Genomic DNA, 15,065 nt, shown 5'->3' with positions numbered 1-15,065 from the left:
TGTTTTCATTTAAAACATACATAACTTATCTCTTGCTGAGTTAGTTAAAGTACAACTTTTCAGCTTGAGCAGGATATTCTGATACTTGTCACTCCTGAAACCAAAATCAGAGGTGGGGTCAGCAATGCTGGAGAACGCTTGTTGTCAAAATATTATTTTTGTCAAAATGAGTGAATATCTCCCTACAATCAGCTACCTGGCTGTACATTGTGTGCGCTGAAAAAAGGCTGGTGCCTAACGCTGGATTTTTTTTCAGCGCACACACAGTACAGACAGGTAGCACACTGTGAGGACATATTCAATGGTTCTGACATAAAAAAAATGTTTAACAACAAGCATTCTCCAGAATATCTGACTTAAATAGATGCCTTTTCTCTGCTGCCTGATAATATAGATTTTGATTTCATTAAAGATACACATTATCTCTCTCTTGCTCAATAGTTAGTTCAAGTACAACACTTTATAATTATCAGTCATTACTTCTTTATCATCATTCATAAATAGTATACTTCTATATCAGCATTCATAAATAGGATACTTCCAGCTATAGTGCGTAACCTTATCATATAAATGAATGTCGGTAACATTGGTTTGGTAGAGGCGATTAGTTTATTCAACTTAGTTGATTAAGCCTATCAGCTCCACACAACTCCATCTGTATTTTTCATTATGGCAGGGTTTACAAACCTGTGTTGCCCCACGACACTGGCGCAGGAGCTCAGTTGACTGATTGCTAAGAAAATTCCTCTACGTACAACAGAAGGTATAAAATCCATGCACGGCCACTGAAGGCTAACCTCATGTAAGTGCTCCGACAGTGTTGTTGTAATTACTCAGAATTCCTCATGGGGGCGACAGAAGTTACGCACTTTAGCTTTCAGATTTCATCTATAGATCACAAAGGCACTGCCTGTTTAATATTCACTTTTAGTGGACGGGGGTCAAATTTCAGTCCCCATTCTTAGGATCAGGGTCAGGATCTTCCGTTAGGGATGTGAAGGAGCAGGCTTTACCGAGCTGGTAGTGCTCCTCAATGGGCCCATCCACCTGCATGTCTGGCCTCTCCCCCTTCACTCCATTCCTCCTATCAAACTCTGCAGTAATCTCAGCCAGCGTTTTGCCCTTAGTCTCTGGTAGAGTGAGCCACAGAAACCCAGCCGACACCAAACACACGGCCAAGAACGGCAGGAAGAAGAAGGCCCCCAGGCCGCTGACAATGAAGGGGATCAGCATTCCCACCAACAGCAGGCTGAGCCACATGCACGATCCGGCGACCATGTACGCTGCCGGCCGAGACGCCTGGTCAAAGATCTCGGCGGGTAAGATCCCCGTCACCCCTGCCGGGCCCAAGCCGAAGCTAAGGATGTAGGCGAAAACACACACCATGCTGAGGTAGGGCATTCCAGCCACACCGCGGCCCTGGAGGACCAGAGCTACCGTGAAGACAACACTCCAGCAAGACATTAGGCTGTACCCACCCACGAGAAGGACCCTGCGGCCCACCCGTTCAATAAGCAGATTAGACAGGATGGAAGCCACAAACTCAGATGCCCCTGTGCCGATGGTGACGTACTGGATTTTTTCTGGAGGGATCCCTGCTTCGAGAAAGATGTAGGAAGCATAGAAATAGATGGAGTCGTTGCCGCAGAGCATCATGGCACTACTGGCAGTCATGACTGTTCTGAGCTGGCACCATAGATTAGGATCTTTAAACAGGGAACAGGGCGTCTTGGCAGAATTGGAATGTAATGCTGATTTTTGCTGCTGCTGCTGCTCATGTAGCATTTCCTCCATCTCCAAGACAGGAGCCTCCCCACCACGAAGCCTCTTTAGCGCCCTGACACATGCTTCCTTGTCTCCTCGATTGATGAGAAGGTATCTGGGGCTTTCGGGGAACCAGGGTAGGGTGAGGAGCTGGATCAACCCTGGAATAGCGTTGCTGGCTAGTAAGTAGGGCCAAAGAGGCTCTGCACCCAGAAGCCCAGTGAGTCCCACAACCTGACCCAAGAAGATCCCAAACGCAGTAAAAACCGCAGAGGAAAAAGCCACAGCCCCTCGAAGGTGTGTGGGGGCGCTTTCCCCGAAATACATCGGCTGGACATTCATGCTGACACCTGAGTTTACCCCCACCAGAAAACGAGCAAAGATGATCATCTCAAAGGATTTCGCCACCCTGCAGGTAAGCACAATCCCAGCAGCTGCAAACATGAAGGTATTGTTGAGAAGCAGTGAGTTCTTCCTGCCAAAGTGGACTGACATAGGCCCTGCCAGCAGGGCTCCAAGCCAACCGCCCAGCGCGAAGGCAGACACAATGAGAGTCCACACAAGGGTTACCTGAGGGGTATCCAGGCCGGTGCCCCAGCGCTCCACATAGGTGTCATTAATGAAGACCTGGATGTATCTGGTCGGAGCGTTGATGATGGAGATGTTGTAGCCATACTGGAAGGTGCCTCCGATGGCAGCAGAGAACACAGTCAGCGCAAGTGTCCTGCTGGCACTGCCTAATGGTTTGCTGCTTTCATCTGGAACAGTATCACCTGAGGAGTTCATCTGAAGCCTGGCTATCCCAGTTGACCAACAAACGTGTGTGTGACCTTCCCTCTGCGTCCTACAGTACCTTACTCAACACAAGCACCGCAGTTAGCTGTTGCTACTAGATACAGGACCGATCAATTTGTTTGTGACCATGGTCTTCTGTAATGGTCTTGTGTGGTGGTGTGGTTTGAAAGAAAGGCGAACTGTTATCTATCTACGCAAATAGCCGGCACAACATGACAATTGTTTTCCCTCAGAAAAAGCTATCAGGCAAACTGCTTACCAAGGAACTTTGCTTCATTGACCCAGCCACAACAACCATAAACTGCATCACATGGTCGTCGTATGGCAATTGCAAAGGTTTGAACGGTGATATTGTTACAGAGACCTTTCCCCACAGTTACTATTAAGCTTCTGAGCAGAACAACTGATACATAAATAAATACAGAAACAAATAAAAAATAGATGCAAAATCGGTCCAAAAAAGGAGAAATAACCCTGGCAGTCAAGAACGAGGGAGTCAATTTACTATGATCTACTATCTATCTGGCGCACAGTCTTTTGATTGGTGTTACGGCAAACCTGGAACGTCACGTCATCTCTCTGCTGCTGTAACTGTCGCAGTACGTTGGAAAGATGTAAGTAAACGCCACGGTATTATAAAGCGTTTTATTATGTGAAAACTATTAATGAATCATCGATGAATGGTGAAGACATGACGCAAGAGTCGTAACAAGTGCAATGCTTTGGTTTTAAATAGCGCATTTGAATTTGAGCAAAAGAAAGAGCCAATGTTAGCTCATTGGCTAATGCTAACACGGGCAAGTGTTTGGCTAGCTGACCCAGGTTACACTAAAATCTCTAGGCATGTATTTTAAGATGAACCAGAGAAAACTGTACAGCCCTACATTCAAATAAACAATGAATTATATAGGACAAAATAATTATGTGTTGTTTATTTTTAATAATACTATAAAGTACTTAGATGACCTCGATGTCGGTCTTATATTTTAAAATGTAACCCGTGTTGTATGATTCAGAACGATTCACTGCAGTCAAAATGGTGTTTACCAAACGTAAACCATGTGACATTTTCTATATTGCGCAAGGTTTCAAACGTGTTAATATTTTCTCTATTGTATACTTGGATAGCAACTCATAATCATTTTAATAAGACACACCTTGCTTTTACTGTGACTTGCCTTTGTTTTCATTATCAAGTCACATATGACATTACTTGCATCAATGTCATTTTTGTGTCGCAAACCTGCTGGATTCACCTTTTGTGTATGTTAAGATATGAATTTTGGCGTGAACATGAGAGAAAAGGAAGAGACAAGTTGTTGTTGTAGTTCACATTCACAAAAGTCTTGCTATGCTAAATGCTATTTAAAAACGATTTTCTTATGGATGAGTTTGGTGTTGTAATTGAACATATAGATGTTACTTTATTATTATTATTCTATTTATTTATTTATTTATTATAAAATTCAACATAATAATATGATTTGTTTGTCAAACATAACATAACATTGAAAAATAAGTGTGTAAAAAAAAAAAAAAATGGCATTCGTTTTTCCAATCTTAAAGAGTATAAAATCCTGGCAAACCATGAATGTTGGGTTTAAGAACAATAACTTGTGCAGCCATAATGGTGCTTACCAAAAGTAAACATTGTGAGTGAGATCTTATTTATTGCACAAGGCTTTCAAAAGTTTAGACATGTTTAAATGATTACTATCATACAGTTGCATTTAAATATTACTATATTAGACTATGTTTAGTACATTTGTGTTTTTATTTTCTTTCTGTACCTAAGCATTTGTATATCTGTTGTATATTTGTCTAAGTGAGTCACACGTGTGTATTTGTTTTGTACCTTTATTCCTGGTTGGGCCTCTTGGACCAGATCAATATTGTAAATAAGAAACCGTTCTTAATGTTTTATCTGGAAAAATAAAGGTTAAATAAAAGAAAAAAAGAAAATTTGAATCTTAGATATCGACTTAGTTAGTTACTGTTTGCTTCTCCTATCTTCCAACAGGGCGCCTTCTCCCACAAAGCGGAAGGAGGACGACAAGAGTAAACCTCGCGGTGCTAAGGAGAAGTCTGGAGCGGTGAAGGAAGGAGCGGCCGACAAAGGCCGGGGCCGAGACAAGACCCGCACGCGGCGCAGCGCCTCCAGTGGAAGCAGCAGGTCAGAGCCCGCTATCATGGAATCCACATTCTGTCTGATCCCTGTCTCGTCCACATCCATCCATCCAACAGCTGTATCATATTATTTTGACATTCAAGATAGCAGTAGGGCTTCATCTGACTATCATTTGATGCAGTTAATGCAGTCTTTGCGATACGTTCACCTCGATATCAACATTTGCGATAACGATAAATTTGATATATTATGCAGTCCTATTTTTATTGGATTAAAATGGAAATGTTTGGCAACGTGTCCTTGTGTCAACAATGGTTTTCTGTTTGTCAGAATCCACCAGGTCTGTAATGGGTTGAATGTTTGGACTTTGACACGGGGTCTCTGTAGTGTTTATCCTTCTCCTTCTCATTAGCTTGTTTTTCTCATCTTTTTAAATGCAATTTCTTTGAATTTTGTCTGTCCCGTTTTCGCTCTTTGTTTTGATTATCTCTTAAATGCAATTTCAATATTTTTTCCTATGCTTTTCCTATCTTAATGTATTTCAATGCCCCAACGATAACGCACTTTGAATTACCTTGTGTAAGTGTGCTATATAAATGAACTAGCCTTGCCTTGCCTGATCTAACTTGGGCTTGTTCCAGTTCCAGCAGTAGTTCTGGCTCCAGCTCGGGCTCCTCCAGCGGCTCCAGCTCCTCGGGCTCGTCCAGCTCCCGCTCCTCTTCCTCCTCCTCCTCTTCCTCCTCCTCCTCACCCAGCCCCAGCCGCCAGCGCCACAACAACAGGCGTCGCTCCCGCTCAAAGTACGCCAACCAGTCACCACCCACTTCTAAGCAATAATACTAACTTCATTTGTATAGCAACTTTTAAAAACAGAGCAAACGAAAGTACATATGGATCAAATCGAATACACATATACACACATCAAATTAATACACATACCTGTAAATACACATCAAATCAATACATATACCCATATACTGTATACACACATCATTTTAAAAGTGAATAAGGTAAGATGGATATCCCGAGCCAATAAGTTTTAAGAATTTAAGAAAGAATTTGTTTTAAGAAGGGATTTATTGAAAAAAAAGTTACTGTTTCAGCAAGCCTTATCTCGTAATATCATCTAGTTCAAATAATTTTTTTTTTTTTTAGAGCGGGTTGAAAGCCATGTAAACAGAAAAGAAGAAAAGTGATTTAACTGGGAGCATCATATTAATGTCTAAAATATGACCTGGAACGCATCCGTCTCTCTAGGTCAAAATCGGCAAAGAAAGATGACCGAGACAGAGATCGCCGACACAGGAGCCCCCCACCCAAACCCACCAAGGTCTACCTGGGCCGGCTGACCAGAAACGTCATCAAGGTGAATGCTTTGACCACACCGCTGATCCCAAGACACCTATTTACAGTCATTGTTAACACCGCTTGGTTGTCTGATTTCTGAATGGCGATTTGGGATCAGATAAACCTTTTCAAACGCTTGCATGATCCCTGTAGTTGTTGTACATCAGGGCAGAGGACAACGACAAGCCACAGATACACTCCACAAGAAAATATTTCCTCATATTTCTTTTTCTGCTAGGACATTTGTGTAGGTCAGATTTGGTAGGGAATCTAATGTGGGAAGTTTGCAGGTTCCATTGCCTTATTTTCACATGGGCAAAATAAAGAAATGAGACGATATCAACCTTTAGTTCTTACATGCATTAGTTATTATAAAAGACAGATGATTAAAGGGTGACGATATTACCGTTACCTTACCTTATAAGAGTGCTTTGAGTCGTTTTTATTTTAAATTTCATTTATTGTTGTTCCTTAGCAGAAGCACGTTCACCGCATCAGAAATGTTACTTTATCCATTATTAAGCTGTTCTCTGTGGTTTGCCTTTTGAAGGAACACATCCAGGAGATCTTCTCCACCTACGGCAAGATCAAGATGATTGACATGCCCATGAACCGCGTCCACAATCACCTGTCCAAAGGCTGCGCCTACGTGGAGTTTGAGACCCCCGAGGAGGCAGAGAAGGCCCTGAAACACATGGATGGAGGTATATACTGTCGGATGGATAAATGATTGTACAGGGGAACCTCCAAAAATTTGAATATCATGGACATTTCGGTAATTGAATCCAAAAAGGGAATTTTTCATATATTCTAGATTCATTACACATAAAGCGAAAAATATGTTAGGCCTTTCTTTGTCTAAATGTTGATATCGGTTTACAGCTCATGAAAATCTAAAAATCCAGCATCTCAAAATATGAGAATATTACAAGATTACATAAAACCAATCCAAGTAAGGATTTATAATACATAAATGTCGACCTTCTGGAAAGTTTGTCCATTCAACCACTCTACTTGGTCTGTGATCTTATCTTGCCTGCATTATTGCATTAATGCAGCAGGGCATGGAGGCAATCAGCCTGTGGCACAGCTGAAATCATGTGAAAGCCCAGCATGATTTTATAAAGGGCTTTTAGCTTGTCTGTATGGTTGGGTCTGGTGTGTTTCATGTTCCTTTTGACAATAGCCCATAGATTCTCTACAGGGTTCAGGCCAGTTGTCTGGACAATCAAGCACAGTAATAACCATGGTCAGCCAACCAGTTACTAGTAGGTTTGGCATCAGGGAAGGTCCCAAGTCTTGCTGGAAATGTAAATTAATCTACTATTTTTTAGTCGCGTTAAAATGCCAAACCCTTCAATGTTCTGAATTACCTGGATGTTTTTCTTTCTCAGGTCAGATTGACGGCCAGGAGATCACCGTTAGCGCTGTGCTGCAACCCCTGGTGCGGCTTCCCCCACGCAGGCTGTCCCCTCCACGCAGGATGCCTCCTCCACCACCCATGTGGAGACGCACCCCGCCTCGCATGAGGAGAAGGTACGCAGAATGAAAACTGGTGCTGGAGCAGTGCTCGATTGATAAAGACACATAATGCAGATGAATCCCTCAGCTGCTACCTTATATCCTAGATCAGATTTTACTATGACATTCAAACTCTTAACATTTGTAAAATTCTCAAGATTCTTTCACTAGGGCTGTGGCGTTAAGGTGTTAGTCGCTTAAAAACAAAGATTCTGAAATCGCGGTGGCGGAGCTGATAAGTTTGACCGGGTTTCACTCCAGTCTATGCGTGGGCTACACAAGGCTTCTATTTTCCAGATACTGGAACACGGAGCAAAATGCATTAATTTTATTCCCAATCGAGATACACTGGTTAGAATTGCTTTACATTGTTAAAATGAACGTTTAAACTGTTGTAAAATTGAAAATCAATGTAATGCAATAAAAACATGTGATTGACTATGGAAATGATGAAGCCAGTGTCTTTCACCGTTTACCTGACTTTGAACTTTCTCTCCTAGGTCTCGGTCTCCACGGCGACGCTCCCCCGTGCGTCGCAGGTCTCGTTCACCCCGCGGCCGTCGTCACCGGTCTCGCTCCAGTTCAAACTCCTCCCGCTAGTGATGAGGGACAACACCCCCCCGCCCCTCCCCCTCTCTCTCCCTTTTTGATCCACCCCTCCCCGCCCTGTCCTGTTGACCCAACATGTTTGTGGTGAGCGTCAGCTTAAGAGTGATGAGGACATGGACACTGAGGTCATAACTGTATCCCTGATGAAAATGATTTAAGCCGGTGTTTTATGTTACGCCCCATAGAAAAAACAATAAGCAAGCAATGTGATAAAACTGAAGCCACATGGTAACTAACCCTAAATACTGTTTCTGTACAGTAGTTCAAACTGATTTTAAGTCATCAAGTGACTTGCTACAACTATTTGACATGTTTCCACAGGAAAGGGAAGTGAAGGCTTTCGGGAGAACTTGTGTAACTGAATATGAAGTTCACAGCTTTTCCTTTACAAATCGCTCACGGAATTTCTTACAGACACTTTTGCAGAAACTGGCAACCCAGGAACTAAAGTAAAAAACCAAAAGACCAAATAAATCAAATTGCATAAGTTCATGGCGTACAACGACAATATGCACAGGTTCAGTCAATGAATACCTATTTATCAAAGTGCTAAAGTGTCCTGCTTTTTTATAAATTGCCTCCACCTCTTGAGTTGGATAAAACGCTGTATTTGTATGCTAGTCCACTCTCTTCTTAAAGATGCACCCGTCGTATTGTTTTTACATTTTCTGCTCTAGCAGCCATAACCAAGTTTCCATCCAATTTTAATGCAACATTTTACAACACAGTTCCATAGCAAAGAAAAAATGCTATGAATTTTAGGTGTTTTTTTTTTCATTGAGATAAACAACAGGTGAAGCCTATTCTAATCTCTGAAGCAGTAATTTCACTACTGATGGTTTTGAAATCATCCTTCTGTACAATATGGCAATCAATGTTCTCTGATGCCCACTTACAGTGCAGTGATTATTGTCAAATCACACACTTTAAATGGTGCTTCCTCGTCATAGTTCAAAAACAACCCTTCTCCTTATTTGTTACCAATCACGTCTGACAGTAAAAAGCATTTACAAAGGCAGCTATACCAGTGAGTCACGTCCAGTTCAATGCCCTTCTTCTAGTTAAGTCTGAAAATAACAATTCATCATTGCATCGTCAGTGCAAAAAATAAGGAGGGTTATGTCGATTACTGCTGCATCAGGAATTTGTGTCACCGTGATCTCTTTGAGTCAGACATTTGTGGTTTTAGTTTTGGGAGTGATGGTTTTATTCACTTGTTGTCATCAACGTTTTTCTGATGCAATCTGATTGACTGTATATGTGTGTGTTTGTATGTGTTATTTCATTTCCTCCCCACAAGTCTCTGTATAACTGACGGTGTGTGGTTCAACTTGTGGTTTGACAATAAAATTCATGGTTTGAACAGTACTAAGACTTATTTTTTTGTCTGAGTGATTCAATACAGCGCACACCTATTAAAGTCACAACATCTATTTAAACTTTGTTTGACCTTTTTTTTAAAGGGAGGAACATTGTGTTACCAATCACATGTGGTGTTCCTTTTTCTCTTGAATGAGTATTAAAGGGCGTGTGTCCCCTCATATTTGCTGCATTTAGACCGAAGTATCACACAGGTGGAGCATTCAGACACTAGCATTGACCATCACCACATCTCTAATATCAATCTTGGACCCATGATGCCTTTCTCCATCAGCTGTGGACTGCCCTGTGTATGTGTGACCATGCTGCTTTTCCTTAGTGCACAAGGTGAGTGTGGCTTTGAATACTAGTCTTGTTTTAGCATGTGGAGGTAGGTTACTTAACTCGAGTTGGATTTCAAGTCACAGTCACAGTACACAGCTGATGTGAGCCTCCATCACTCACACATTTCTGTAACTGTTTCTTCCACTCTAGGCCGAATTCAGTCTGCCAAGCCTAAATTCCCAAATTCAGGACAAGCCCCCCTCTGCTGTATGGCAACCTCGAAGGCTCGCATTAGTGAAGAAGTCGTGGCCTGCTTTGAACAGATGGACGGCACATTTCCCGACTGTAAAATACATGCGTACATGTAAGTAAAAGCATTCCAGCACTAACTTGTTTATCCGTCTGTGTTGGGTGTTGCAGTCTTGGTAAATAGTATCCCCTTGCGGAACTAATCATGGGCACTAAATACCAGAAATAATGTGAAAAGGGATCTTGTGAAACATACTGAAATATAACCTTACAAGAAAATCGTTTGGTATTTTGGAAAGTTCTCTCGTTCTTCTCTATCGCCGAATGTTAGATGAGTTGATCGACACCAATCCCATGTCTGTGTGTGAATTACAGAGCTGGGGTTCGTAGTTGATTAGTTAAGCGTGGCATAAATAACAGCAGCTTTTCATTGCGTGTTCAGAGTTCCAGAGATCTGCCTGCCAGCACCTCTAAAGCTTAGTATGCAACATGGTACACCTCTTTTGTTTTAATCCATACATAGATCTAGATGATACACCAAGATCAAGTTTGCTTCGTGCTCAATTCCTTGTGAAAGCACCAGAGAGTATAATGTATATAATGCTTCTGTAACGGTGTATCATGGCTCAACAATTTTTGTATGTGGAAAAAACTTACTTTGGGTCTCTGTTTCTTTTCAACCCTATAGTTTTATGACTGTTCGTCATAGGCAATTTTGTGTGGACCCGAGTGCCCGCTGGGTCCCTGAAAGACTCCGGATGTTACAGAAGGTAAGTCTAGAGAACCCTCTCTTTTGCGAAAGAAGCTTGTTTTATGTCTTTCAATTTATGTTCCCCCTTTTTTTCCGATATACTTTTTGTTAATTAAGTAATTGGTAGTTTGCAAACCTATGCTTTCAAAGTAGCTGCCCCAACACTGATGTTATTTAGTTGGAGGTTAATACAACCAACGTCCCAACTCTTTATTTATGCTTTTCCCGAGTATACAAAACCAATTATGGAGAAGCTGAAAAAAATTATATTAATATTATTAAGTAAAAACAGGAAACAACCTTTTGTTTTCTTAAGATCACAACATGAAAGAAAATAACCTTTCGTGATTAGTTGATTGGCACATTATATTGTAATTACCATTGGTTTTATTGAGATTAAGAGATAATACACTTTTGATTTAAACATATTTCATTTGGATTTGATCAAACTTTTTAACTTTTAAAACATTCAAAAGAATTGCAAGCTGCACAGCTGTTCTGGGCTTCCATTGTGCCCTATTATGGATCGAGTGATTGTAGTGGTTGACAAATCAAATGCAGCTAAAATGGAGGACACATTGACATTTCTATTCGGAAACCGACACACCTAAAATGAACCTTTTGTCTCTTCAGAAAGGGATATTTTGCAGCATCCTGTGAAGGGTCTTCAAACGCCAAGATGAAGATGACGCTCTGCGATGGTCCAAGCAGACATCTTTGGCACACATTTTCTCATCTCTTTTTTTCTTTTTCCTTTTTCCTAATAAACTAATTCCCTCTATCTAAAGTACAAACCCAATTCTGAAAAAAGTTGGGACGTTATGTAAAATGTGAATAAAACAGAACGTGATCATTTCCTTATCCTTTTCGACGTGTATTCAATATACACTGTGTGCACAATTATTAGGCAAGTTGTATTTTTGAGGATTAATTTTATTATTGAACAACTACAGTGCTCTCGGTCAATCCAAAATGTTAATGAACCTAAACCTGAATGTTTACGAAAGTAAAAGTGAGGTTTTGTCTTTCTTACGAGAATATATATATGTTTTGCTATTATTAGGCAACTATTAGTGTGCAGAATTATTATGCAACCAAATAAAAAAAAGAAAATGTTCCCATCTCACTTGTTTATTTTCATCTGTTAAAGTGAGAATAATAAAACAACTCAAAATTTACAAATACAAATTTCCGACATGTCAAAAAACAAAAAAAAATCAGTGACCAATATAGCCACCCTTCTTTTCAATAACTGTCACAAGCCTTCCATTCATGGAGTCTGACAGTTTCTTGATCTGTTGACGATCAACTTTTTGTGCAGCAGCAACCACAGCCTCCCAGACACTGTTCCGAGAGGTGTGCTGATTTCCTTAACTGTAAATATCCCGTTTAAGCAGGGCCCACAGGTTCTCAATAGGGTTTAAGTCAGGTGAGGAAGGGGGTCATGTCATTATTTTTTCATCCTTAAGGCCTTTACTGGCTAGCCATGCAGTTGAGTACTTCGATGCACGTGATGGAGCATTGTCCTGCATAAAAATCATGTTCTTCTTGAAAGATGCAGACTTTTTCCTGTACCACTGCTTGAAGAAAGTATCTTCTAGAAACTGGCAGTAGGTTTGGGAGTTGATTTTGAGGTCATCTTCAACCCGAACCTGAATGTCGGAAATTTGTATTTGTAAATTTTGAGTTGTTTTATTATTCTCACTTTAACAGATGCAAATAAACAAGTGAGATGGGAACATTTAATTGTTTTTATTTAGTTGCATAATAATTCTGCACACTAATAGTTGCCTAATAATCGCAAAACATATATATATTCTCGTAAGAAAGACAAAACCTCACTTTCGTAAACATTCAGGTTTAGGTTCATTAACATTTTGGATTGACCGAGAGCACTGTAGTTGTTCAATAATAAAATGAATCCTCAAAAATACAACTTGCCTAATAATTGTAGTGTAGAACAGAACAAACACACAATATGTATTTGTTTAAACTGACCAGTTTACCAGGCCAGTCTGGTACCCGCACTCTGTTCCTACGAAGCCAAGCTGTATACTTGCAGAATGTTGCTCGGTATTGTCTTGCTTAAATAATCAGGGATCTTTTATAGCAAAACTTTACATCATAGAGGTAAGATTTACAAAGATTGAAAACCAAAGCACATACATTCTGGCACACAGTGAAATATTACATTGCTGTGGCTGTTATTAAAAGTAGTTACATTTACTGTTTAAACCATCAAGGCTAAATGACTTATCATTTGGCATTTCCTGGCTTCCATATATTTGGTTTAATCTTTGAAATTAATTTTCATTTCCCAACATATCCCACTATTCCTGAAAGCAATGTACTGCATCTGCCAACACTTTTTTTCATGTTTCTATGGAGGGAAACTATTGCATAACTGCTGAAAAACACAGATGTGGTGGTCCTTTTTCCCTGGAACGTGTGTGTGTGTGTGTGTGTGTGTGTGTGTGTGTGTGTGTGTGTGTGTGTGTGTTTTCTTTCGAGCTGTCCTCACTGAAACCAGGACTTTTCTTCACAACAGTAAGAGCTTCTCTCTTTTACTTCACTGACAAGGGTTGGAGCAGTAAGTGTCCAGAACATGGATTTGAATTCTTCACTATAACCAAATCTCTACTCTACAAACACACTCATTTCAGGACCAATTATGCATTTCTCCCTTTGCCGTGGACTGTCCTTTGTGTGCGTGACTGTGCTGCTTTTCCTTCCAGCACGAGGTGAGTTTGGCTTTGAATAAATAGAATATGGACATACTGTACATAGGCAAAGGCCACTGAACTGCAATGTTTCATTTTCATTTAACTTTTATTTATCCTCGAGAGACCAATTGAGGGGTGACCCTCATTTTCAATGACGTCGAGTCAAAACAAATTCAAAACAACAATACAAACAAAATATTCAATGCAAAAACATCAAATACACAACAAGTGAAGAGAAGAAAAAACAAAACGATTGAAAGATTTACAGAGTGGGGAAGAGTGGCAGCAATTAAAAGGCATAAAGTACAATATAGTCTAATTAAAACAGTTACAAGTAGAGTTTGGCAGATCCAAGATAGTCTGTTTAAATTGGCCAAAGGATATGAATGTATTTAGTTTAATTTTTAGCTGTAAGTTGTTCCAGGAGTCAGGTGCACTGAAGCTAAAAGCTGTCTTTCCCAGCTCAGACCGGGCTTGTGGGACATAAAGCATAAGCATGTCAGTGGAGCGGGTCTGATAAAGCCCATCTGAAACAAGCAGCATTTCTGTTAAATAACGAGGAAGCTTCCCAGTCAAGGCTTTGTAAATAAAAACATGCCAATGTGCATCACGTCTCTCTTTAAGGGAGGGCCACCCAACCTTCTCATATAAAAGACAATGGTGTGAAGGCAAATAGTACTGTGCAAAGGCCCATATTGACTTTAGAACAGTGTACACAGTTGATGGAAGCCTAGTCTGCCCAGTTATGTTACTGTGTTTTTTCTTTGGTAGGGCAAGAACCACAGCAAGAACCTTCGAGTGATAGTGTTGGACCAGCGGCCGTCTGCTGTCCAGAAGTCTCAAAGGCTCGCATGAGGGAAGTTGTCTTCCGCTGCTTTGAACAGAAGGAAAACACATTTCCTCATTGTAAAATACGCGCATACATGTGAGTTAAAGTATTCAAGCATGCCAGCTTCAGCATTTTTTTAAATGACAGACACAGACAGGTTTTCGTGATGTCCCAGTGTTGATTTTAGTGTTCTTTTTAATGCTAAGGTGGAGGTTTACAATACTTTACATTTGTTAAATAAATGAAAAATAAATAAATGATTGTCTCTGTTTTTTTCAAACCTATAGATTTACGACTCTAAGTAACAAGCAATTGTGTGTGGACCCAAGTGTCAGCTGGCTCCCAGTAAGACTGCAGAGGTTAGAGAAGGTAAGGGCCAACTGTGTTGGACAAATCAAATGCAGCCAAAAATGGAGGACTTATACATGTGTTATAATATGGGAACTGTCTGAACTGAAATGAATTGTTCCTCTCCACAGAAAGGAATATTTTGCAGAGATATTGCAGTAGGCTATTGAACAGCCAAGATGAAGATGGCGTACCATGGCAGTGTAAGCAGTTATCTTTAAATGGGCTCCAGCATCTGTTCATTTGACTAAACCTTTATTTACTCTCTTTCTAAATACATTATAACTATTACAGATGCCTTTGGAGGAATATTTATCGTTTACTGTATAAACTGGTGAAGATTAAAAAAAAAGTCTT

At 40.5% G+C, this 15,065-nt stretch overlaps 2 protein-coding genes and 1 long non-coding RNA gene across 5 annotated transcripts; 2 read left to right on the top strand and 1 right to left on the bottom strand.

The window, feature by feature from the left end:
- Positions 1-948: 948 nt before the first annotated feature.
- On the bottom strand, positions 949-2,550 carry LOC307267393 (solute carrier family 2, facilitated glucose transporter member 11-like; the record flags this gene model as incomplete). The annotated part of the gene is made up of 1 exon (XM_080049710.1): positions 949-2,550. One exon carries the CDS (start codon positions 2,548-2,550, stop codon positions 949-951), a length of 1,602 nt encoding a protein of 533 aa, XP_079905836.1.
- A 548-nt stretch (positions 2,551-3,098) lies between these two features.
- On the top strand, positions 3,099-9,532 carry LOC307266472 (RNA-binding protein with serine-rich domain 1-like). Of its 3 annotated transcripts, none has more exons than XM_080048505.1 (7): positions 3,099-3,173; positions 4,580-4,732; positions 5,338-5,487; positions 5,945-6,053; positions 6,585-6,738; positions 7,429-7,570; positions 8,056-9,532. In XM_080048505.1, coding segments are annotated over exons 1-7 (810 nt in total). In that variant the 5' UTR covers positions 3,099-3,171; the 3' UTR covers positions 8,156-9,532. The 3 variants fall into 3 exon arrangements, with proteins under 3 accessions (XP_079904631.1, XP_079904630.1, XP_079904629.1); XM_080048504.1 differs by having other exon boundaries at positions 5,335-5,487; XM_080048503.1 differs by having other exon boundaries at positions 5,329-5,487.
- Positions 9,533-13,416: 3,884 nt separating this feature from the next.
- Positions 13,417-15,065, top strand: LOC307267214. The gene is made up of 4 exons (XR_013845393.1): positions 13,417-13,549; positions 14,303-14,456; positions 14,648-14,729; positions 14,840-15,065. It is a non-coding gene; the product is annotated as an uncharacterized lncRNA (long non-coding RNA).

This window comes from Ammodytes marinus, assembly GCF_949987685.1.
Source record: "Ammodytes marinus genome assembly, chromosome: 20".
NCBI lineage: Eukaryota > Metazoa > Chordata > Actinopteri > Uranoscopiformes > Ammodytidae > Ammodytes > Ammodytes marinus.
The sequence above is the reverse complement of the archived record's forward strand: the minus strand, read 5'-3'. Positions and strand labels throughout refer to the sequence as shown.